This window comes from Otolemur garnettii, unplaced genomic scaffold (assembly GCF_000181295.1).
Source record: "Otolemur garnettii isolate 467f Iridium unplaced genomic scaffold, OtoGar3 scaffold00036, whole genome shotgun sequence".
In the NCBI taxonomy this organism is placed as follows: Eukaryota; Metazoa; Chordata; class Mammalia; order Primates; family Galagidae; genus Otolemur; species Otolemur garnettii.
Window position 1 is genome coordinate 8987749 of NW_003852431.1, and position 26396 is coordinate 9014144.

A 26396-nucleotide genomic window follows, 5' to 3' on the forward strand; every position below is an offset into this window, starting at 1 on the left:
ATTTAGTAAAAATAATGTGAAATTTATTAACACCAAAGTTTATCAATTTTAGTAAAACTGACCTTACCATGTTAATAGAAGTTTTTACTTTTGGGGCACATTCAGTTAATAGTGGTGGTTACTGTTTGTTGAAGAAATGTGATTGCTTATTTCATTCATGTGTTCATATTCATGAATTTTTATGTTTTATGGATGCATGACTGTTCATCTGAGAATAGATGCTTACTTTGTTATTTCAGTTAGTGTTATTTTAAAAGCCTTTTATTCCAGTAGATAATTTTAGGAGCTACAAGACATTAGAAAGAATATATATTCTGAAATGAAGGTAAATTTTATGTTGCTTATAGATTATTGTTCTTAGTGTTATTTCTCTATGATGAAATAAAAATAAATAATTTGTTTTTTCTCTTATATTTTCTGTGTTTCTGTTCAGAGCCTTCCTCATGTTCAGAGCCTTCCTCAAAGTGTCATTTTTCTCACATACTTTGTACATTATAGCACATTGGAGTAGCATCTTATAGAGATCAGGTTTTGAAATCAACACATAATATAAAAATGATGTGAAAAGTCACTCTGGAAAAATCTCTTAAAATAGCCATAAAGCTTCTAACTGTTTTTCAGAAACTTAGTGCAGCCAGTTTTTCCTTTTAGTATTTGGAGAATATTATTCTTTCTTTCCTTGAGCACCAGATAAAGCAATTGTTGTATTTATGTAAATGGATCATGTTATATGAAAAATGTAATTGCTTTTCAACCCCCCGCACAGCAATATGTTTTAGTTCTGAAAGGCATGCTAGAATTGGGAATGACAGAAGGAACAGCTGATTGATGTTTCCCATCTTTTGCATATTTTAAGGATTTAGTTTTGGAGATTAGAGGCTGCTTGAATAAACCACATTTAGATTTACTTGCTTTCCTTCTGTTTATGTGTCTCCTTTCTTTACAGTCTCATTGACTTGGTGGGGCTACTTAATATTTGTTGAATAACTGAGGAATTTATTTTACTTTCTAGGATCTAGCATAAGAATACATGTGAGTTACAGTTTGAAAGAAAAGGAGATTCTATATATGCTAGCATGATGGCGCTGACAATGGAATAGCTAATCCAGGGATTGGATCTCCCAGAATTTTGGTAGAAAACTAGTGTTTCTCACTGGAAATTTTAGTATAGTATAAAGGAGGAAGATCTTACAGTGATAGTCTAAATGATAATGGACCAGTTGAGATTGGCAGGTTGATTCATTTTAATTTGCATGTTGGGAAACCTAGCTCTTTGTGAAAATAAGTAAAATAAAATGTATCATAAATGCAAATAGTAAGTTTTTTCTTTGAGCTTTGTATATAAGCTATTATTATTGTTTATACAGAGATGTCTTAAATTAATTTAATTTTATTTTAAGCTAAAAGCAGACGGCAGTCAAAACCCTATAAACCTAAAAAGATAATTAAGATGGAAGGAAAAATTGTGGTATATACAGCCTGTAATAATGGAAGTAGTTCTGTTATATCTAAAGATGGAGAACTATACATGTTCGGAAAAGATGCCATTTACTCTGATAGTTCAAGTAAGTAAAAAACATCTTTTTACTTTTATTTAAAGAGGTTTTAATACTAGCTTATGTAGTATACAGGTATGTCTATAAAATTAATATTTGTAACATGTTTTCTATCTTTTCTATATTTTTATACATTTTTTTGCATTTCCTTCCAGATTTTCTTTCATATCTTGTCATTAGGCACACTGTTCCTTGTTTCATGTAAAACTAGTTATAGAATTTGCCAAGTAAATCTTTAGCATACTTGGCTAAAAGTATAGAAAGCATACCATAAACTCAGGTAGTTGTTCATATGACATGTCCCTTGGGGTAATGATAGTACCCTTGATAAATGATTTGCATAATTAATAATAAATCTAATCTATATTTGTATAATTATTTATCTCTCCTGTTAAGTTATTGGAGTGAAATTCTCTTCTCTATTAGCTCTTGTATCACCAGTGCATAGCACAATGTCTGGCACGTGGTGGGGTCTCAAGAATTACTTCTTAAGGACATGGTGGCTGATAAACTGAAAGCTTAAGAAGTAGGTATGAAAGATAGCACTAGCTAATAGTGTTATATTTATAAACTCTAATCTCATGTTTCCTGGATTTTCTTTATAGCATTTAGAAATGAGTATAATGAATGAGACATCCTACTGGAAGGATTTTATATGAGATAAATATGTAAAGAAAACCTTTGAATTTCTTTGTGAAAAGGAAAGAAGAATTAATGAATTTTATGATTATTAATTTAAGTGGTTTTCTTATGCTGGGGAAAAAACTATGATATGGAACATTTATAGCAATTAATTATTAAGTTGAACTGTCAGATGATACATGTACTGGGGTAATATTTAGGTTCTCAGTTGGCTGCTATTGTCATTGTGAATCAACATTTTGGGATGGGCTGTTGTATAGTTAAAAATAATATTCAGTGTAACTAATGCTTACTAAAGTCCTAGGCCAGCACTTCTTAAGATGGAAATTTGTATATTTATTCAACAGATATTTGTTACACACTGATGATATGTTAGGCCAGACAACCATGATCCCTGCTTTTATGAGGAGCTGACAGTAGGGTGTTACAGAAATCAAATACTGGAGAGGTGTGGTTTAATGGTTGTGGACATATAATCAGATCCTGTAATTGAATAGCAGTTTATTTTTTCATTGATAGCTTTTTTTTTTCCACCTTCAAAAGGTAGCTAATAATAGTACCTACTTCGTATGGTTGTTATAAAGATTATAGGAAATAATGCTTAAGAAATGATGAACATGCAACCTGGTATATGTAAAGTCTTAAGACATGTCAGCTAGTACTGTTAATAATAATGAATGTTACTGTTACATACACATCCACACATCTTTTCCAGTGTGCTACATACCTGAATTTTTGAGATGTCCTTAACAAAAAGACTGCAGCTAATGTAAGGTGATAGAGAAGACTATCTTAAGGAAATGATATCTGAGCTAATAATAAAGAACAGCTTTTCCAAAATATTTTATGAGCTTGATATTTATAAGTTAAATAAAACAGATACTTTAATTTTTTAAAAATGTTTTTATTTTGATGTATATTGGAAACATTCAGTAATTTTTGATAGTTACAGTTATTACTAATTGATAAAGTTAAAAATGCTTCAATAAATGTAAAGTTGCAAAAAATATTAAGTAGAGGAGGGAGACCGAGAAAGCGGGAATAACTGCAGTTTCAGGAATGGATAAAAGCAGTAATGGGTGTGTGGAAAAGATTAGCACTATGAATCTTGACAGACTTATACATGACTTCTCACAAATAGAAAATGTATGTAAGCTCAGCACCCATAGCACAGTGATTATGGCGCTAGCCACATATACCAAAGGCTGGCAGGTTCCAACTCGGCTGGGGCCAGCTAAACAACTGCAACAAAAAATAGCCAGGCATTGTGGTAGGCATCTGTAGTCCCAGGTACTTGGGGGGCTGAGGCAAGAGAATCGCTTAAGTCCAAAAGTTTGAGGTTGCTGTGATGCTCCGGCACTCCACTGAGGGCGACATAGTGAGACTGTCTCAAAAAAAAAAAAAAAAGAAAGAAAGAAAGACAGGAAAGGTATATGAAGATAGCAAGAGATTCTAATAAATAGGGAAAAATGAACGGATACTGCCAATGAAAGAAGTTGGAAAGAAAAGTCTACAAAAAATGGGCAAGAAAATAATAGAAACCAGTAGAATGAACAATATACTGTATATTCAGTTGGAAAAGAATAATGGTTTACCAAAAGTAATGCAAACAAAGGAGGTTTCAATTAAAGAAGAATGTGCTACTCTTCATAGTATGATAAAATGACTACAACGGACCATTGACTATCAACACAATTTGAAAGATGAAAATGAACAACTAAAAAGAAGTGTTGATCTTATAAAAGAGCAGTTAAAATCTCATGGACAGAACTGTAAGAATAATATTGCCAAACTTGTGAGTGAAATGAAAATAAAGAGGAGGGATATAAGATAGAAATGAGCAAACTTTATCAGGACATGCAGAAAAAAATTGAATTAAATGAAGAAAAGTACTAAGAACTAATAAAAAGGAAATGGAAATTTCAGAGTTAAATGCAAAGTTAAGAACTCAAGAGAAGGAAAAACAAAAGGAAATAAGCTACAGCATCAAACTAGCAAATGTTCAGACTAAACCAAAATCGTATCTGGATTCTACTGCTTTGCCACAGAGTATCTAAAGAAGGAAGCTTCAACATTTAGAAGAAGAAGAGATGAGATTGTGGTTCTTTTGAAAGCCATTCATTATTTAGAGCAACGCCTTTCCATTGGTAAAGATTCTCACTTTAAGTGAAGATGGTTTTGACCATAGCAGTAAATTCATTAGTTGCTATTTAATTTCTTTAAGGGTAATTGAAAAATTTCCTTCTATTTTCAGTGTAAGCATACCACCTAAATAACAATACCTAAAAACTACAGCTTTAAACTTTGGGAGAATTCAGACAAAATTGAGAATTGAGTTTATTTAGACAGATCCCTACCTTAGCCAATTTGGTGCTGCATTCTTGCTTATTGGTATTAGCCATAAAGAAGTTCAGGATTACAGGGTTTACTTTACCTGTTAAACCATCATTGACTATGAAAGTACTTTCTAAGCAGTTTAGAGACAGACAATATTCTTTTATCCTCCTTTACATCTTTCAAGATAGCCACTCAAATTTTAGAAGAGTGACATACAATGTTAGAGAAAGAAGACAAGATACAAAGGCTTTATTCATATGTGATAGTAAAAACCAAGATATGAGTTCTAGATATAAATAAAGATAAAAATCTAGTCATATGTGCTGATATAAAAAGGATAAAAATCTAGTCATATGTGCTTTTTAGCAAAACATTAATGTGTTAAGTATTTCTGGATTTTAAAATATCTTTCTTTAAAGATTCTTAATTAGTTAAAAATGTGAGACTGATGTCTTAATACAGCAGTTAGGTAAGTGAGGTGAAGGCTGTGTTAACCAGTTTGATGTAAGCACTCCAAATTGTATATAAAATCAGCACATTGTACCCCATAAATGCATTATTGTACACAGTTATGATTTAATTAAAAATAAAAGATAATGAATTGTCAAAAAAATGTGAGATTGAAAAGACAAAGATAATTGTTTTGAGAGATAAGTAAAGAAAAAAAGGGAAAAGAAGAAGATAATATGGTGGTACTGGGAGATGACAAGTATAATGAAAGTAATATGTGAATAAGTAAAGTTTAGGAAATAGCTGTGTATTAGATTGTGGAAGAAGAATTGTAGGTTGAAAGAGATTGAAAAGTACTGCTTTGAAAAATCTCTTAGATTTCTTCAAAAACAATATCATTTCAATGTCCTGTGGATTTTGTTTTGCTGGGGCAGGTCAAAGCATGTAAAATAAATGATTCATGGGCTCCTTTGTGCTGAGATGAGGAAAGTTTGAGAACTATTGGGCTTTCTGAGTACTGTTGAGAGGTGTTGGTTTGGAGGAAATATATGGGACAAGTAACGTTGAGATAATTGCAGTAAAGATTTGTCCCAAGTCTGGATGATAACATTTTCAAATTCATTGAAGCTACATTGTAAAATTACCAAATTACTTTGGTGGTATTAAATTTGCCAGTTTTTCTTGCCACTTATTTCCCATTTTGGTAAGGTATTTTGCTCCAGAAATTTTAAATAAGTTTTACATTGAAGGTACTTCTTTCACTAAACTAAGAACAGCTTTTTGGTTGTTTTTACTAAATTTGTATCTTTCTACAGGTTTGGTAACTGATTTGAAGGGTCATTTTGTAACTCAGGTGGCTATGGGCAAAGCTCACACTTGTGTTTTAATGAAGAATGGAGAGGTTTGGACATTTGGTGTAAATAATAAAGGACAGTGTGGACGAGACACCGGTGCTATGAACCAAGGAGGAAAAGGTAGGCGTTCAATTCTTGAATTTTAAAAATGTGTCGTCTTTTTATTAGTGTTTGAGAACAACATAATGACGAATCTTACTCTTTTCAAAATTAGTGGTTCTTTGATTTCATACTTATTAATTCAGAATACTATTAATTTCATACTATTAATTCAGAAAACCACTGAATTTCTTATTTATTTGATAATTGATGATAAATGTATATCACTGGAAAAATTTAATATACTTTAAATTTTTAGTTTCTGAACAAATTAGCTGGCTTACTTATATATTTTTCTAAATTCTACCTAAAATATAATAGTGCCTCTTTGACTTAGCTTTTTTGGTGACTACATTGTTCCAGAAAAATGAGTTTTCCAAATTCTTTTTTATTAGCTCCTTTTATATCACATCACTTTTAAGCATTTTTGGCAGTGGTCTATCTGGCAGATATAATATTATAGTATCTTCATATTTAATAGCATATGCAACTTGTAATTTAACCTATTTTTGATAACTAAGAGTAATCTATGATTATCTCACCCTTGAACAAGAAAAGACTAAATTACAGATGCACCTTCTACAAAGTACCCTTTGTTCCAACCCCCAGGCTATTGAAAGGAAGAAGGGTTTATCTTTTGGTTGCCCTGCTTGTTGTGGTCTTAGGTGTTTTGTTTTTTGTAATGTGTCTGCTTTCTTCTTGCTTTCCATTTTTGCTTTTAGCTGCTATCAGTGTGTTTTTTTGCAGTTTTTTGGCCAGGGCTGGGTTTGAACCCCACACCTCCAGCATATGGGGCCGGCACCCTACTCCTTGAGCCACAGGTGCCGCCTCCTGCTATCAGTATGTTGATACCCTTTGCTCCAATTTCTGGTTTTCTGTTTTTAATTTTGTAGGTGATGGAGAGTAAGATAATATAAATATTTTATTATTCTATATAATATACATAATAAATATTATAAATATATATTATTACATATAATATTACATATATATTATAATATATATAAAATTATTAGAACTAAACGTGAACTGTGCTTAAAGAGTCAATAATCTGAGGATTAAGCTATATAAATTAACAAAAACAAGTTTATCTTGATGGCAGACTCATCGGGATCTTAGGAATTTATCATTTTTCGTTGTTATCTTGTTTATGTGTGTGTATGCATGTGTATGTATTTAAAATGCATCAATTTTTAAAAGAGCAAATCTGTTAGCATATATTCATGTAAATAAAGAAGAAAGAAAAAAACATTTTACAATGGAAATATTTTCTCTTCTTGCTTAGTGAACTTGTTTCAGGTATAATCTGTGAGGATAAAGGGGAGAAAATTAGTTTAGTTTTTTATACATAGTATGATATGTATTTAGGGTGGGCACTATGGCTCTTACCAATAATCCCAGCATTTTGGGAGGCTGAGGCAGGAGGATTGCTTGAGGCCAGAGTTTGACACTAACTTGGTGATATAGCCAGACTATCTCTACTAAAAATTAGTTGAGTGTGGTGGCTCACACCTTTAGTCTCACTCAGCTACCACTTGAGCCCTGGAATTAGAGGCTACAGTGAATTCTGATCATGGCACTGTACTCCTGATTAGGTAACAGAGCAATACCTTGTCCTTTGTTCATTCATAAATGAATGAATGAATGAATGAATGAATAAATAAAATTTTAGAAGAGCTGAAAGAAATCAACTTTTCTTGTGAAAATTGGGCATAAATTCACACCTATGCCCTGGATTCTAAGGGGGAAATTTTATAATAAAGTAAAATTTAGTTTTTGTTAGTATGAATAGTGTTGCTATGAACATTCTAGTATTTCTTTAGGGTATGTAACTAAGTAGAATTGCTTTTAATTTTTGTTCTCTTGATTATTAATACTGGATTTGAACTTCTCCAAACTTATTTTTCTTACCTTTAAACAATTAATTTGTAGGAGCTTTTTGTATAGTGTGTTGTATGTGTAGCAAGTATCTTTGTCTGACCTGTGGCTTATTTATGGTTAATATTAAAATTTTGATGTTGAACCTTTGTCTTTTTCTTTGTGAATATTTGCTGTCTGGAGCTAGATGGGGGCTTTTATTTTCCATGTGGATTAGAATTAGTTTGTATGTTTAGCATTGTTATGGGTACTGCATCGAATATATAGATTAATTTGAGGATAATAGTTACAGTACTGTTGGGATGATTGAATGAGTAAGGCATGTTGAACCAAGTACATATAAGTGCTTGACGCATTTTAGCTATTGTTGTTAAAAATAGAGCCATTAAGACTTCCTTCGACATTGCTGTATTCTAACTCTAGAGATAGTTATCTGATGCTTGGTTATCTAAGTTCCCAGCCTGCCCATAGATTAGAATTGGCAAAACTCAAAAGTTCACATATGCTATGAATTTACTTCTTGATTAGAAAGACCAGTATTGAGTGGTAGCTCTATGTTAAATGTATGTTTACAGTTGTAAGAAATAAGAGAATATTCACTGAGAATAAGAAATCAAGAGAATAAAACATAATCTTGCGTTTGAGGATCTAAATCTAGTAGGAACATCAAACATAAAAAGTAATTGCTAGCTTTCCACAGATTTGATCAACCATCATATGCTCTTGTGGTACTGTATGTTACTTCAATATCTTCTTAGAGTTGTACTTTTAATTTTTATGTGGTTATTTAATTAATAGTGTCTTACTAGATTATAAGCTTTATAATAGCTCACTGTCATAGTCCTTAGTTCCTAGAGCAGAGGTCAGCAAAGTATTATTACCTGATACCTGATACCATTTTTTGTCTAGCCCTCCAAGCTGAAAGTGGATTTTACATTTGTAAGCATTAAGACTTTTAAGGCCCACAGAAGATAAATTATCTACTGTCTGGCTCTTTACAAAAAGTTTACTGACTCTTTTCCTAAAGGAATCCCCTGAATATAGTAGATGTTCTATTAAAAAGTTGAGTGAATTAAAAAGTTGTAATTGGGATGTAAGCAGGCTTAGGAGATAGTAACTGACTTCCTGGAAAAGGTAGTAAGTGCTCCATAGGAAGTGACTTCTGAGATGAGTTTTTGAAAGGTGAAAAGGAACTTCTCTGGTAGATGAGATACATGGAGAGATCATGAGATACATGAGAAGGGGTAAGCAAAGGCCCTGAGCATGTAAAAAGGCCACAAGCTGTTTGGAAAGCAGAGGGAGAAGAAATGAGTTTGGAGAAAATTAGGAGCCATACTGTGGCAAATGTGTCTTGCTAAAGAGTTACATTCTTCTAAGGAAGTTGAAAAGATGATGGAAGTTTGTGTAAATTATAAGCAAATACGTGTTTTAGGAAGCTGGTTGTTAGCTATGGGAAAGTGTTTTAGAGTGGCAGAGAGGGGACTCGGCTTAGAGCATGGTTTGGTCTATTGAATGAACGTGTTGGTAGCAAGTATGGAAAAGAGGCACTAAAATTGGAAAATATTTGAAAATATTATTGACAGAAAGCAGCTAAGAGATATGTTTGGCAATAGCCCTCCCTGCCATCTATTACAGACATGAAATGGGGAGAGTATTTACTAGCAGTCCCTAAATTAAAATTTATTTTTGTTACTCTTACATTTGAGCATGTCTTTGTGTAATCATTTGGGTTAGCATTGTAGTTTTTAAATTTTAGAATGTTAAGAGGGTATAAATGTTTTTGGTTATTGACATGGATTGCTTTGCTAATGTTTGAGTCAGGGTGTAAGTATGCCCATCACACAGATAGTGTTTATTGTACCCATTAAGTAGGTTTTTACCTTTCCTCTCCTCCCTACTCCCTCCTGCTTAATTTCCACTGAGTTTTACTTTCTTCTGTGCATATATGTGCTCATCAGTTAGTTCTCATTTAATAGCAAGTCCAAGTGGTGTTTTTCCCCCCAGTTTTGAGATACTTCACATAGGAGAATAGTCTGTTCCATCCAAACTGTTGTAAAAATTCATCCTTTTTTAATAGCTGAGTAGTATTCTGTGTATGTGTGTGTGTCCCATTTCATTAATCCACTCACAAATTGATGAGCACTTGAGTTGATTCCATGTCTTTGTAGTTATGAATTGTGCTGTGTTGTGAATTGTAGCTGTGAATTGTGAGTGTCTGTACTTTTTAAATTGGAAAATATAGTTTGCCATTTTTTTGACATGGGAATAATCTACATAAAAATTATGAATTGATCTGTCAAATAGGGTTTGGAGTTGAAAATATGGCAACAGCAATGGATGAAGACCTGGAAGAAGAGCTAGATGAAAAAGATGAGAAATCCATGATGTGCCCTCCGGGCATGCATAAATGGAAGCTGGAGCAGTGCATGGTTTGCACCGTGTGTGGAGACTGTACAGGGTACGGAGCCAGCTGCGTCAGCAGTGGGCGTCCAGACAGAGTCCCTGGAGGGTGAGAAGATTATTCCTACTGAAGAAAATGCACAGAATACATTTCTTTTCAAAATTTATCTAGAGTATATTCTGTTACATTGTTTGTTAAAGGCATTATTGGTATATACTTATAATTCTTTACTTGATCTTAGCCAAAAAGCTGAGAAACCATTATATTTACAGTTCTTGTAATTGTTTTCTATTTTAATGATTTCTAATTTAGTGTCATTTTTAAGGTTACTACTCTTTTATTTGATTAAACCATATTTTAAAATAGGTCATAAATTATTTAAGGCTTGAGTGTGCCTTTATTCTTTTACTAAGACTATTTAATGCCTAATTTTTGTTGAATATGAATCTTTTCCAAGTAGAATTATCAAATATCATATAGAGCACCTGATTAGGGATATATCATTTTCTTTTAAATTAAATTTATTGTTTGCAATTTTTGGAATTTTAGATACTCTGACTTCTAAATTGGTTGCATCATACCTGGTTATAGGTTCTATATTATTGTCATTTTAAAGTAGCAATATTATTTTCCCATCTGGGAACACAGGATGTGTTTCTGTTTATGTCATCCTTAATTTCTTTCAGCAGTGTTTTGTAGTTTTCCTTGTACAAGTCTTTACCTTAAAGTAATTGCTAAATATTTTATTGTTTTTGATTCTATGGGATTGTTTTTGTAATTTTCAAATTTTCATTATTAGTGTTTAGAAATTCAACTGATTTTTTTGCACTGACTTTGTGCTACTTTGCTAAAGTTTTACCCTTTTATTATTATTTATTTTTACAATTATTAGGCTTTTGTGTAGAATTGTTAGAGTTTACTATGTATCAGATTGTATCAGTTGTGTACAGAGATAACTTTATTTCTTCCTTTCAGGTATAGATAGCTTTTATTTCTTTTTTCTTAACAAATTGGTCTGGCTAGAATTCAGATGCCATGTTGAAAAAGAGTTGTCAGAGTGGCATTCTTGTCTGGTTCCTGATTATAGAGAAATGATTTCAGTCTCTAACCATAGAGTATACTCCATGTGTATACTGTGTGTGAGTTTTTCATATGGTCTTTATTATGTTGAGGTAGTTTCCTTCTATTCCTAGTTTGTTGAGTTTTTTTTTTTAATCGTGAGAAGGTATTGGATTTTGTAAAATGCTCAATCATCAGTTGAGGTGATTAAGAGATATTTTTCCTTCATTCTGTGAATGTAGTATATTATACTACATGGGTTGATTTTCCTATGTTGCGTTGCAGGAATAAATCTCTTTTGGTCATGATCTGTAATTCTTTAAACATGTTGCCAAATCCGTTCTGTTAATATTTTGTTGACAATTTTTGTATCAGTGCATATAAGGGATAATGATCTGTAGGGTTTTTTTTTTTTTTTTTTTTCTTGTAGAATCTTTCTCTGGAGTTGGTATCAGGGTAACCTAACTTCATAGAATGAATTAGGAACTGTTCTCACTTCTTTAGTTTTTTGGAAAAGTTTGAAAAGGATTGCTGTCATAAACACTGCTTTAAAAATAAGATAATTTTAAAAGATAATTCTGTGGATACATTATTGTATTAGTTTTTAATGTGTAGTTAGTGATGCTCCAAATTATTTGTTGGTTGTTTTGAAAAGCCAGAAATTTCACAGGATACCTACCTATGTCTTTCAAACTGCTGTCAGGTCTATCTTCTCTTGTACCTATACAAGTTTGTAGGTATAGGGAGCTCATTGAGCCTGTCAACAGTTTTTAAGGATTGATCCAGTGAATAACAATAAAGTTAGTTGTTCAGTGACCCGCTAGCCAATTTCTGGATGTGTTCTTGTCAACAAATGGTGTGGTATATAACTGATAAGAAAGAATAAAGAACAGATAATTTTACACAGAGAAAGGCAAGAATAGGAGATGAAGGCATATGCAAAAGATTATGGGTAGGAGACGTAATGTATGAAGTTCACTACCAATACCTGCCTTCAACTTATCTGCCAGACAGGAGTGTTGTTGGGGGGTTTTTTAGCCCATCAACGTCTAGGCCACTTGATAACTAAAGCTGCTGGTACATCCACTAACTGTAAACATTTTTTTTAAAAGGCTTTTAAACTTAGTGGTTTTAACGAGAGCAAGATTTCTTTCTGTTTTCTGAAGTAATATACTAATTATGCCTATTAGGAACTTAATAAACTCTTGTTTTTAATTATCCTTCTATTCATACCTTTTCTTTAAAATGGACATCGTGATTTGAAGAGGTGATTTCATTGCTGATTTTTAATCTCAAAAATATGGAAAAGAAATTATAGAAAAACACTTGACTTTTTTTTTCTTTTTTTCTTTTTAAAGGATCTGTGGTTGTGGTTCCGGAGAATCTGGCTGTGCTGTATGTGGATGTTGCAAGGCTTGTGCTAGAGAGTTGGATGGTCAGGAGGCCAGACAAAGAGGCATTCTTGATGCAGTGAAAGAAATGATACCATTAGATCTTCTTTTAGGTAAACTGATTGTTTATACTGAACATGTACTCAATTTAGTGCTTTTGATAGGTTAAACAATTTCTTTTTAGATATATGTTGAAAAATTATAATAGTTAATATATGGAATGGTGCTCTTAACTGACAATATGACATTATTAAAGGGATGAGACTTTTTCTCTCTATTTTTGCTAAGAAGTTTTTTCCTTTTTTCTATTTTTATGATTTTTAACAAGTTATCCTCTAAAGCACCTTTGTGCTAAGAATTGTTGCAATGAAAATAATTTGTATTTTAGACATTGTTTTTGCTAGCTTTTACTTTGTTGAATTTTGTATAGTTCTGCCATAGCTATTATATAACATACATTTTTGGGGGGGGGATCAATCATCTAGCTGTCCCAGTACCCGGGGTTAACATTGAAGAACATCTTCAGTTACGACAAGAAGAAAAACGGCAGCGTGTAATCAGAAGACATAGATTAGAGGAAGGAAGAGGTAAGATGTAACTGCAGAGGAAAAAATATATGAAAATTCATTTTCTTATAATATCCTGAGACCACTGAAAAGTTTACATAATAGGCTGGTTTGGTAAGAAATCACGAAAATTGAATTAGTAACATTCTGGTAACTCATGAAAATAGTGAAAATATTCAGTGTATTTGTAATTGTGCTAGTAATAAATGTTTAATACAGTAAGGTGTTTATGTAACAAGTCAGCCACATTAAGAATTGTGCCGTCTGCTAAGTATCAATGACCATTAGCAATGGTAACTTTTAAAAAAAATACAAATTCTGAGAACTTGTCCTTTATGCAAACTTGGGACTCATCTGTTTGACTGTGGAACCCACTTATGTTTAATTTAGTCTTCTCACTTTTTTTCTTAATCATTCATAGTTGTTATCATTTGGGCAAAAGTCTCACTGTGCTTGCCTCCAATTCAGAACATGATTACTTTCATGTACCTTTTGTTAGAAAAAGTTTGTTTTAGTTGTATGCAAAAAGAGTAAAATGGCAAGTCTGTAGGTTTTATTTTTAAAGATAGGTTTATTATTTATCTTTTTTCCTCATTATTTATGACCATTTCTTGGCTTAAAAAGGCATTGAAATAGTTATAATTGGTATTTTGACATAAATCCAACAAACAGAGGTAAATACAAGTGTTACTAAAGCTATTGTTGCCCTGTAGAGTGTTTTGTTTACAAAAGATTAAGACAGATGTTACAGAAATCTGTGATTTCATCCCTCTGCTAGGCAAAATCTTGTTTGGATATGTTTATTGATATTGCATATTTTAAATACTTGGTAGAAGTGGCATGATATTTGATGCGTGGAATACACCTATTTAACCATCCTATTATACTTTTTTTCTAGCTATTCTTTTTGTTAATGTAAAATGGAATAAGTAGCAGAATGTATGGTACACATGACAAAGTCTCATTTTATTAAACTTATATTGTAAAACACATGCTTTAAACATGAAGATTGCTCTTAATAGCATTTAATATTGATTGGTACAGTTAATATTTGCTATGAACTGTTTTTACACACATAAATCATTTCTTTTAGAGGTTCTTTTAATGAGATTAATGTGTGCCTACTTTCTTATTTACTATATATAAATATATGGGAAAAATTGTATGTTAAATGTGTCCTAGAAAACAGGGTAGAATTTAAGTTTCAGATCTTTTTTTACATGACAATTGATAATTCCTTGTTGATAGGATTTGTGTAAGGTTAGTTATCAATGTATCCATTACCCATTTTTTCTTTCTTTGGAAAAATTAGATTGAGTTATATGAATTTTCCTACAAAATGGAGCAATTTCTTATTTCAACCAAAGTATAGCAAATCCTTGTCATGACATTTAAGTACTTACCTAATGATGTGTATCTTGTTACTTTTTTTTCTCTAAAAGAAGCTGTTCTTCTTTAGGTATGGTATATTTCTGCATATTGGAAACAAAGTAATGTTGAATTATGTACTGATGATTTGACATATCTTGGTGAATTATGTTTTTAAAGTTGATCAAAATTTTGGGACCTAAATCTTAAGTCATTGCTTAGTCTGCATCAGGCTTATTGATGTTACTTAGGTATTGTTTGTGATCTCCTAAAATGGAATATGCTATTGAAACCAATCCCAAATGCACTATTATTACTGCTTTTTGATAAATTTGGAAGTTTGTCTTTAATTTAAACTTTTGTGTTATTAATCTTTCAGATAACATTTTTCTTAAATGTATCTTTTTAGATAGATATTCACAGTCAATATTCATTTACAGATTTCAGTTCAATGGTAATATTTAGTGGCATGGTGATCGCCAAATCATTGAAAAGAGCATGAGCAAGTAAAGTTTTAGCAAGAAAGGGAAAGTTTATTTTTAATGACTAGTAAAAGCAAGCCAGGCCCTATGCTGTAGACTGCAAGCCATCACAGAGTGCGCAAGGCTGAATTTTACACACAATTTTGAGGAGTATCGACTGCTTATTGGAAGTTTCCCAGGGTCTTGATCAACTCTGTTCCCATGACAATCCATGTCTATCTGTTCAGGTCAGAAAGTCCCTGGGACATTGATCAATCCCCCAAAACAACCAGCTCCTCAAAGTAACCTACCTGCAATGTCTTGCACCTGTAAGGTCTCAATTAGCTTATTCCTGTAATAGCCTACCTAGGTCAGCCTGACCCAAGCCAGTCTAAAACAGCCTAATTCCATCCACCAGTTGAACTTACTGCCTAACCTAAGAGTTTATGATAATTTTCACAAATATTAGATTACATTTCATTGATTGATGTATTAAGTCTCTAAGATTTGTATTTACTGTTTATGTGAAGTGTTTCTTCAGTAGAATTCTCAACTAGAAGTCTCTTAAGTCATCAGAAGAATTAATGGTGATCATATCAATGACTTTTCAGTTCTTTTCAGCACTCTCTTGTAAGAAAAATTGAACCCCAGTAATGTTGGTTACTTTTCCTTCTTTCTTTTCACATAAGTGTTTAAGTTTCGTAATTGTGACCTCTGGATGGGGTGAGGCCATGTCCTGGGCTATTTTATACCTGCTGTACAGCCATATGTTTCTTAACAGTACCTGTTTTTTACTCTCAATAGAATCTCCTTTGGACAATAAGTTATATGATTGGCCTAGCTATAGAGTATGGTAATTAAGAGTATGGGTTGTAAAGTTATACTTTAGGTTGGGTGCAGTGGCTCACACCTGTAATCCTAGCACTCTGGGAGGCCAAGGTGGGTGGATTGCTTGAACTTTGAAACCAAGGTGGGTGGATTGCTGGAACTTTGAAACCAGCCTGAGCAAGAGCAACACCCTGTCTCTACTAAAAACAGAAAAAATGGGGCATCATAGTGCAGGGCACCTAGACTCCCAGCTACTGGGGAGACTCAGACAATAGGATTGGCTGAGCCCAAGAGATTAAGGTTGCTGTGAGCTATGAGGATGCCAGGGCAATAGAGTGAGACTTTATCTTAAAAAAAAAAAAAAAGTTAGACTTTGGATCAAATCCTGGCTTCTTCACTGGGAATGACAACTGTACTGTTAATGAGGATTAAGTGGTATACTTGAAAACCCAGCGGGTACTACGTCCTAGGTAAATGTTTCGTGATGATGATAGTAGTGGTAGACTATTTTAGTAGGCCACTCTTTCAACTTGATAGTTTTCCACTTCTGGCCTTGATGTAATTGCTTTTCTTATAATACTAATCATAAAACTTTGAATATTATTAAGAAAAATCACCAACAGCTGTTCTAGAATAAACCGGATTCCATTTTGATAAGAAAAAAATCAGTTTGTTATAGTTACAAATTAGAATATAAAAAACAAATTTATCATCATCTCTAACTCCAAAGTGATTGGGTTGATATTGTTGTTAATTTTTAAACCTCTAAAACTGTTATTTTTTTTTTGATTTGACACATCAACTCCAGTATTAGCTAATATTTCAGTGCCACATAATGATCCCTTTTTAAGGTACAATAGTAGATGAAGCATTTAAAAAATATAAGTTTAAAAAAAGATCAGTATAATTCTTCATGCAAAGCTAACCATTGGTAGAATTTTGTGTAAATTCTTACGATTTTTTAATACATGCTTTTTGCTTAGTTATTTTATATAATTTCAAATTGTGATACATATTGGTGTCCTATTTTTTCACCCTTAGTATTATAAGAGTATTTTTATGCTTTATTTTGCTAATACCATAATACAGGTAATATAACAATTTAGGTCAAGGTTTTCTATAAACTTAACTCTTTAGAATGTTCAGTTATTGTTTTTGTTTATTTCTTTGTCATCTTGTAATAAAGTTTTCCTCATTTGTTGTTTTATCATTGACTGAATTTTGTTTTATCTATTTGACTATTGTTATATACACTTTGTATTTTGCTAGCATTTTTTCTGTACCTTCCCATTTGCCCCCATCAATCATTATGAAGTTAATAGTCTCGTAGGTACACTTACGTATCCTACTCTATTAAAATATAATCATTGTAGATATCTACACATATGAGGGACAATAGGCATATGTTTATTTACAAAAATGGCATTATATATACATTTGCAACATCTTTTTCTCATTTTACAATACAAAATGAATATGTACTAAGTCAGTAAATATAGCTCTAACACATTCTATTTAGTAGCTACATATTATGTTATAGTATGACTATATCACGGTTTATGCAGCCATTATTTTGTTGATGGGCATTCAAGTTTTTTACAGGTTTTTTTTTTTTAATCAAATAAACATTCTTAGACATATAGCTAGCTATGCATTAGTGGAGCTTTTGTGTATATAGCAGAGCTTCCCAGAAATACAATGTCTGGGTCAAAAAACATGTATGTTTTAAATTTTAATAGATAATTCACATAATTTTAGAGATGTTATAAGACTAATATATAATACTAGAATGTTCATGTCGTATCACCTGTACTAATTACCCTTTTAAATCTTACAAAACTTGGTGAACAATATTATCTCATTGTTAATTTAAATAGCACAAAAGCATTGTCAAGTTTTTTAGAATAGATTTCTAGAGGTACAGTTATTTTGTCAGTAGATAATAATTTGAAAGTCTTAAAATACATCACCAATAGCTTTCTGAAATTTTCAGCACTGCTTATTTCTGCCTACCTGCTTATAACTTGTTGCTAACACATGAATGGCCAGAGCTTTTTAATACTTAAATCTGGTCATTTCATGCCCCTGTTTTATTCAGTCCCCTTCCAGCAAAAGAAATAAACAAAATTCTGTTTGTTCAGCTTTCTTAATTCTTTAATAGCTTTGAGTATGTCTACTTTACAGAATCCCACTGCATTTTTCTTAGCCCAGGTTACTTCTCTTCATTCTCTGAATTACAGCAAAAGCCCTTTTAATTGGCCTTACCCATGGTCTTATTCTCTTCTATGCTGTTATCCTCCTTCTATCCAGAAAGTTCCTTCTGCAGTGCAGACCTAATCAGCAGCAGCACTTACCTGTTTAAAACCAAATGGGTGAATTTTTCATTTTTAATCTACAGCCTCATCTCTCTTCCCATCGCTATTCCCTAACCACTCATTTTTTCCCTATCTCTGCGTCTTTATAGTATTAGATTCCTCCATTATTAGGTTTTATGTTATATGATATCTCTCTGAACTCCCTACTTTCCCATCTTCATGTTTTGTTAGCTGCTTCTCCAGTGTCCCACTTCTTTTTGCCATAGGGCATTGTCACAGTCTGTTGTTTAGTTGTGTGTAAACCCTCCCTCCCCACATTAGATTGCGAGCTTCTTAAAGATTATATCCTGTTTACCTAGCCTCATGCCTGAATTTTAATGTCTTTATTGAGTAATTGAAAACAGTTTTAAGGATTTATCATCATTTATTCTAAAGTTTTATGACATAAAAAAGTTTTATTTATATGTTTTTTGCATACTCCTCTAATTTCCCACCACATTTTTCTATAACCTATATGCCATTCGTTTCAGTTATGTGTGTTTTTAATGATTATACAATATTTTTTAGCATCTTCATGCTTTTATAAATCCTGTTTCTTTTAACTGGAAGGCTCTCTTTTCCTTCTTTCTTGTTAAACTTTTCTCATTCTTTGAATCTTCTCTGATTCTTCTAAGTGGATTTGGTAGCTTTTTATCTTTTAGAATATATGTATATAGACTTCCTTTTTAACATTGATCACAATATATTATAGTTTTTTGTTTTTATTTCTCTTTTCCTTAGTGGACTAAATTCCAGTGAGATCTGTGACTTTCTCATTATCTCCATGACACCTAATATCTGCCACATAAAAGAAAGTAGAAAAGTTTGGCAAATAAATGAGTAACTAAACAATGTTTAAAGAAACAGTATTTTGGGCCATGGGATACAATACTATTTTCAAACGTGATAGCTTTGACTTTTCAGCATGATTGCTTATGGGCCTTCCAAATTTATGCTTTAAAAGGTTCAAAAGTGATTGTATTTGTTAGTGAGAAGCTAAATAGTGAATATTACAGGTATAATATATTTTAATGGAGAAAAATAATTCTCAGGTAGAAGTTAGAAAATAGTAATACAACTTGTTATTATTGCTAATATTTATAACTCTTCCCAGGAAAATGGATGGCCAAAATAAGTTTACAATTCTTATGCATAGTTGGAAAGTATTTTTTAGAGTAATTTGTATTCTTTGTTTTAGTAACAGTTGAAAAATCATACATATTAAGAAAATAGGACTTTTTCATATTTGAAATGTATCAATTTTATTACATTTTAGAAATGGAACTGAATTTATATAATCTTAGCTTGCAATTAATTGGTACTGTATTACTGAAAAATATGTAATTCTTCTATTAATACTAAATTAGCATATTTCTATCTGCAGTAGTCATAGAATTGGTGCTATTTAACTTTTTCCTATATCATAATTGCAATATGATCCTTGTACTTGTTTTTTATGTCTAATGAAGGGGACTTTGGCACTTAATTTGATATTTGTCACATTTTCATAGAGGGCAGTAGTTTGAATTTGTCTCATTATTAGGAAAATTGAAGTGAAAATGAATAGAGAAATAAGGAAAAATTTGCTTAAATTAAAGATATTCAGTGCTTGTACTTGGTATATTGTCATAATTCTTTTCAATTACTGGCAACTGTCGAATTTAGAGAGTTCTCAAATGTGAAGGTATTTTTTGATGTTGCTGAAACTCAAAACTGTACTTCAGGTCTAGAAAAAAAACTAAAATTTTAAGCTGTAACTGAAATTTCTTTTTCTTTTTAAGCTAAATGTTAATGGAGAAAAGTGATTTTTAAAATTTTTTAAAAATTAATTTGGCTGTAGGTTATTTCCCCCTAAGTACTATGTAAGTGGAATAACTATAATTTGTGTATGTATTAGTGTATGTATCTGTTTGTCTACAGTGCTTCTTCAAAATGAAGAGATTTAATAAAAGATGATTAATGTTCCTAAAATGTTATTTGAGTTAGATGCGTCTCTTCGTCATCAATATGAAGCTCAGGCTACCTTTGTTTCTGTATATGTGTGTGTGTTGTATACATTTTTTTTTTTTTTTGATCATCTGGTTTTCTTAACTTCTATCATGAAATGCAGTGAAGTCAATAGTATTCTTCTCTTAGTTTTGTAGCAAGATTGATGCAGGTATTAAACACAGGAGACCTTGTTAAAACTTTATGATTAATTAAAAAATAGGTTGGTTTTAGTATTGTAATAGGAAAGATATTTGTTTAAAGTGACAAAAATAAACAGTTTGTTTTACTGACTTTGAAAATATATGTGATATTTGTTTAAACAAAGAAATTTGTTTAAAGTGACAAAAATAAACAGTTTGTTTTACTGACTTTGAAAATATATGTGATATTTGTTTAAACAAAGATGTTTGTTTAAAGTGACAAAAATAAAAGTTTGTTTTACTGACTTTGAAAATATATGTGATATTAAAAAATATTTGTAAGATAATTTTATTTATTGGAATTAAACTTCTTAATTATCTATTTGAGACTATTAGGAACTAATAATTTTATAAGTACAAAAGATGGGATTTATACTTTATAAATTATATTTGCTATTAACTTGCATATGGAACGGTGAGTAGGTTATGGTTGGGCATGGGGAGTTGGAGTGGGGAATTGGGAGAAAAGAGTACATTTTTATGCATTTTAGTTTGAATTATTTTTGTTCATTATAGTGTTTTCATTTTGTGAGTTTTTCTATGCACATACAAAATGTTTCTCCTCAGGCCCCATTGTATTTGCTGGTCCTATTTTTATGAACCATCGAGAACAGGCTCTAGCCAGACTCAGATCCCATCCAGCACAGCTAAAGCATAAGCGGGACAAGCACAAAGGTATTTGGTCTTCCTTATCAACTAGGTGGGATACTTTCCCACCTTCTTCGACTCATTTGAATTTTGTCTCTAGGAAAATGCACAAACCTAATTCCTCTACTTTGCTTCTATCAGTATATGTAGCCTGAGGAGAAAGAACATGCTGAAATGGTACTGTGTGTCAGTGACTGTCATGCTGCTTATTTCATATTTTTGTTGTTGATTTTAATAAGATATTTTATAGTATATCTTTTACTTTTGCATTTCTTTTAAAATTTTGCTAAGTTAAGGGAAGTAGAAAAATAATCATTGTGTTCTGTTTTTTATCCTTTATTACCTTCCCTGATGGCAGTGATCTGGCATTTTATAATCCTTTCTTAAAATTTTTGAGTGCTTCTTATGTGTTTTAGAATTAACAAAATTACTAAATTCAGTATATAAAGTGATAAGTTAAGACTACACTTATATTTTTCTCCTATTTTAATATTAAAATTTATATATATAACATATGAATGTGCAAATGTTTGATATTTGTGGGTTAAGTAAAGATGAGTGCAAGCAAAGCGTGAGTCCTGTAGACTTGCTGTAGTCCTCATCAGTGGTCAGAGTTCTAACCGAACACATGAGGGAGGGATCTATTTCTGTGTTATTATTATTTGAGATCTCAGAGTTCTAGGTTAATTAAAGATATTCTTAAAGCATGCTTATTTTCTTCCCAGCCATAAATTGTGGATCAACTAAGGTCAAGAAGGAATTAATGCATAGAATTTGTAATTATATATAAATTTTGTCTTCAAGCTTGGCATTTGAATCAGAGGCTCTTCATTGGCTAGTACAAGTTACAGTTGCTATTTTCTATGCCTAAAGTAAGCCCTGCAAAATAGAATAGAAGTTTTAAAAACACATATCCCATATAGATAAATTAATCTAATTGATGTTTGTATCTATTTTTGCTGCAAACCTTTTATAGTTAATTCTTTTAACTTTCACATACAGTTTAGTATAATCAGTTTTATTTTATTTGCCTTTCTCAGTCTTCCAGTTTGCTAGTCAAAGGGAAAATGTAAACAACAGACAAAATTATTAGTAAAAGCAAAATAAGAGAGCAACTTTAGATTATATTCTGCAGAAATAAAAATGGAGAGTGTTTTAAATCTAATTTAATTGGCCATAGTAAAATTTGTGATTCTTTTATTTACTGGGTGCTCTGGCAGTGCCGTAAACATTTAAGTCTAATGAGTAGTATCAGGGTTATGCAGGAAGATTATTTTAGTTATTGCCAGAATCTCTAATCTCTGTGGGTTTTTTTTGTGTCAGCTTTGGAACATATTTTAGAGAATACTTTCTTGGCGTCTTTTTCCCTCCAATTATATGAAAGTGGAGTTATCCCAACACTACCTGAGGTTAAATGATTCACATTTGCATAAAACAATTTTAAACCTTTAAAGCTCCATGTTAGGATCATATAGACAACTACCTTTTGTTTTTCCAGGTTTTTGAATGAAATTCTAAGTGAAGACAGGTTACAAATTTAAAGCGGATTTTTTTCCAGATCATATAATGATTATAGAAATTATTCCGTGATAGCTAGCTTTATTTCAATTTTGTCTGCCACAGAGTTGCTTTATAAGAGAGGTCTTTGTACACTTGTGGAAACTTCTTTGGAAGGACCTACTTTGCATTATTATAGAGTAAGATGATTTTTAAGGGATTTTATATTTTATAGAGTGAGACAGTTTCATCTCTTTATTCAAAAAATGAATTTATGATGTCATAATAATTTATCAAAATGGTACCCTATTTTTTGTAGGGTATTAATTTGTTACTTATTTCAGTCTGTCTACTAACCCTTTGCATTCACTGCCCTGTCATTTAATCATCCCTTAATTCACTGCTTTTACTCCAACTACATGTTGAACATCCCTAATTCAAAACTCCAAAATTAGAAATGCTCCAAACTCTGAAACTTTTTGATAGGGCGCCCCCATGTGGAAAATGTCACACCTACCTCATGTGATGGATTATAGTTAAAATGTAGGTGGATGTATGAGCATGCACACACAGACAGATTTATTAGCATCCCAGCCCCTTTCAATTGTGATACATCTTTTCCTACGTGCAGTATGATGGTGATGTCACACAACTGCAAATTGTTCACATAGTGGCTGAGATAGTGGCACCTTTGCTTTCTGATGGTTCATTACAAAAACTTTGTCTGGTGCACAAAGTATTAAAAATATTGTATAAAATTACTTCAGGCTATGTGCCTGAGGTGTATATAAAGTATAAGTGAACTTTGTGTTTAGATTTGGGTCCCATCCCCAAGATTATCTCTTCATGGGATGCAAATATTCCCAAATCTCCCCCACACCAAAAAATATAAAATCTAAAACACTTTTTGGTCTTAAGCATTTTGGATAAAGGATACTCAACCTATGCATATTTTAATAATCTTAACAAATGTTTTTCTACATTTATTTTTTTCTTTTTCTCACCCTGCTTTTCTTCTACTTTATCCACAGAGAAGTTCACTATATAAATTGCTGTTATGCCTTAACATTTAATATGTTATTTGTACAAATTGTAGGATGATGATAGCTAAAATTTTTTACGCTCTGACTTTTTGTAAAGTGTATGGAGAGTACAAACTGTGCGTTCATTGTTAACAGGAGTTCTAAGATGGAAAGTTAGAACTCGCTGATTGGAAAGAATTTGAAGAAGGTCATGGAATCCATGATGTACAAGCAGATTTTGAAGAGAGACATAATATATAGGCTGAGTCAATAAGTAGACTTCCATATAAAATTAGTGGCTATTCCAAAATGTGACCATAAACTACAATTCAGACAGATATCTGTATTAACATTTGTTATCTTACATAGAAAAAGATTTTTATGTAGTATATCTAGTTAGGAACATCTGAATTCTCCTAGAAATAGTGTTGAAACCTATTTTTAAGTGACTGATGTGACAGTCCTAAGGCATGCTGATAAAAATCGTGTGTGCTGTAATTTATACCTGTTTTCTGTCTGGAAATGGTGTGGCATCATGGAAGTAGTATAGCCTTTGGAATTAGGCCTTAATTTCAGTCTTAAAGTTGTCATTTATTAGAGCTGCATCACTGTGCATAAGTTTCTTAATCTTTTTGGCTTCAGTTTTGTTTATTTTAAAAACAAGAATGATGATTCCTGTGCTGCTATGACAATTAAATTAAGATATAAGTGTATGTGTATGCATGTATGTGTCTGTGTGCGGAGAGAGAAATAGTCTTTTCCCATAGAAATCCTTTATGAGTACTTGCTTCAATACTTCAAATTCTTTTCTTTCTTCTTCTTCTTCTTTTTTTTTTTTTTTAGACAGAGTCTCATTGTTTTGCCCAGGTGAGAGTGCCATGGCATCAGCTTTGCACATAGCAACCTCATACTTTTGGGTTCAAGCAATCCTCCTACCTTACCCTCCTGAGTAGCTGAGACTATAGGTCTCTACTACAACACCTGGCTAATTATTTTTAATAAAGATATGGTCTTGTCTTACTCAAGCTGGTCTCAAACTCCTGAGCTCAAGGGATCCTCCTGCCTTGTCCTCCCAGGAGTGCTAGGATTACAAGCACGAGCCACTGCACCTGGCCTGAATCAAATTCTTTGCTTTCTCTTTTGGAATTAATCCTGAAGATAGAAAATTTTGAGATTCCTTTAATCTATAGTTCATTTTTACAAAAGACTTATGAAGTCAACCATTTCGTGGTAGTAAAATGTATGACCCTTATTTACAACCAAGCTCCAAATTAGTTCTGTTATTTATGATTTTGGGCTGATTATCTAACCCCTGACTCTTTAAAGTTTTCTCATCTGTACAATGGAAAAACAATAGCTACATTATTATATTGCTCTATTAATTAAAGAAAACAGTGATAGTACTGATTGAACACTTTTCATACATTATTTCACTTAATCTTTACAAGAACCTTGTGAGTTATGTACCCTTATTGCTATTTTACAGATGGGACAACCAAGACTAAAAGATCCAGTTCTGTTGTCATACAACTAACAAATGGTAGAGGCTGGAGTCTAATCTAAGCCTTTAGGCTCTGATACCCACAAGTACTTATCCACAGTGATATTTAATTTTTACTGTATTCCATTAACAGAGCAAGTGCTTAGTAAACTGCAGCTGCTCCTGCTATTTTGTGTTAATGATTTTGCTCAGAGTATTCTATTCCGTGATAGTTTTTGTGATTTGTGTATGATTACCCCCAAATGTGTAAATTTGAGTAAAATTAAGTTTAGTCTCTTAGATACTGAAGACTTTATTTATTTATTTATTTTTTTTGTAGAGACAGAGTTTTTATTGTCGCCCTCGGTAGAGTACCTTGGCGTCACACAGCTCACAGCAACCTCTAGCTCCTGGGCTTAGGTGATTTCTCTTGCCTCAGCCTCCTCAGTAGCTGGGACTATAGGCACCCGCCACAATGCCTGGTTATTTTTTTGTTACAGTTTGGCCGGGGCCAGGTTTGAACCCTCCACCCTTGATATATGGGGCCAGCACCCTACCCACTGAGCCACAGGCACCATCCAGATACTGAAGAATTTCTTCTCTTTGTGTAGACACATACATGTGCACACATACATGAAGTATATATACATGCAGTATTTTAGAAACATAGCTGCCAAAACTTTATAGCTATTGTAGTTTCAATATCACATTATATATACATATATGAACCTATTCATAGTGGGCAAAAGCACAGACGTGCTCATATTTAATAACCAGTTATAAGATTATTCAGACCTACTTTTTCTACAGATCTAAAATAATTTTTTTTTTTTTGCTGTTCATTAATACTTTAATTCTGCTCAAGCTCATTATTCAGTAATCTTGCTAAATTTCACTTGCAGATACTTAAGTTGGCATTAAATTTTTGGCTATCTATTAAGTACCTTTTTTCTTCGATAAACTTTTATGAATTTCTAAATTATTAAGCTTGTGCTTGAATTTTTTAACATAGATGTATAGATGTACAGGGTGACATAGATGTACAGGGTGTCCATAAAGTTTGTGCGCAATATACATATCTATTTTAAATTGCGTACAAACTTTATGGACACCCTGTATATTTTTAAAAATTCTACCACTGTTGCTGATAATGATCAAGAACCTCATCTCTGTTTTTGCTCAGAAGATTTTTTCACCATCTGTAATAATTGAGAAGTTGTTTTGTAGATACAGGTTGTTTAGATGAATTTGACCAAACTATTTCTAGTATTATTTTGGCCTCTAAATCATAGGTACTACTCTTTTAGTCATTATGG

The 26396-nt window shown here is 32.1% G+C and overlaps 1 protein-coding gene and 1 pseudogene across 10 annotated transcripts in view; both read left to right on the forward strand.

The window, feature by feature from the left end:
* MYCBP2 (MYC binding protein 2, E3 ubiquitin protein ligase) overlaps window positions 1-26396 on the forward strand; it is a 273377-nt gene that overhangs the window by 65842 nt on the left and 181139 nt on the right. For 8 of the 10 annotated variants that reach the window (XM_023513171.1, XM_023513166.1, XM_023513164.1 and 5 more), the window contains 6 exons: window positions 1401-1565; window positions 5801-5959; window positions 10121-10325; window positions 12635-12780; window positions 13153-13254; window positions 21001-21108. In XM_023513171.1, the coding sequence (XP_023368939.1) occupies window positions 1401-1565; window positions 5801-5959; window positions 10121-10325; window positions 12635-12780; window positions 13153-13254; window positions 21001-21108 (885 nt within the window). The remainder of the gene's footprint in view (window positions 1-1400; window positions 1566-5800; window positions 5960-10120; window positions 10326-12634; window positions 12781-13152; window positions 13255-21000; window positions 21109-26396) is intronic. The other 2 variants (XM_023513167.1, XM_023513165.1) reach the window with 2 other exon arrangements.
* LOC105886973 lies at window positions 3175-4368 on the forward strand (annotated as a pseudogene).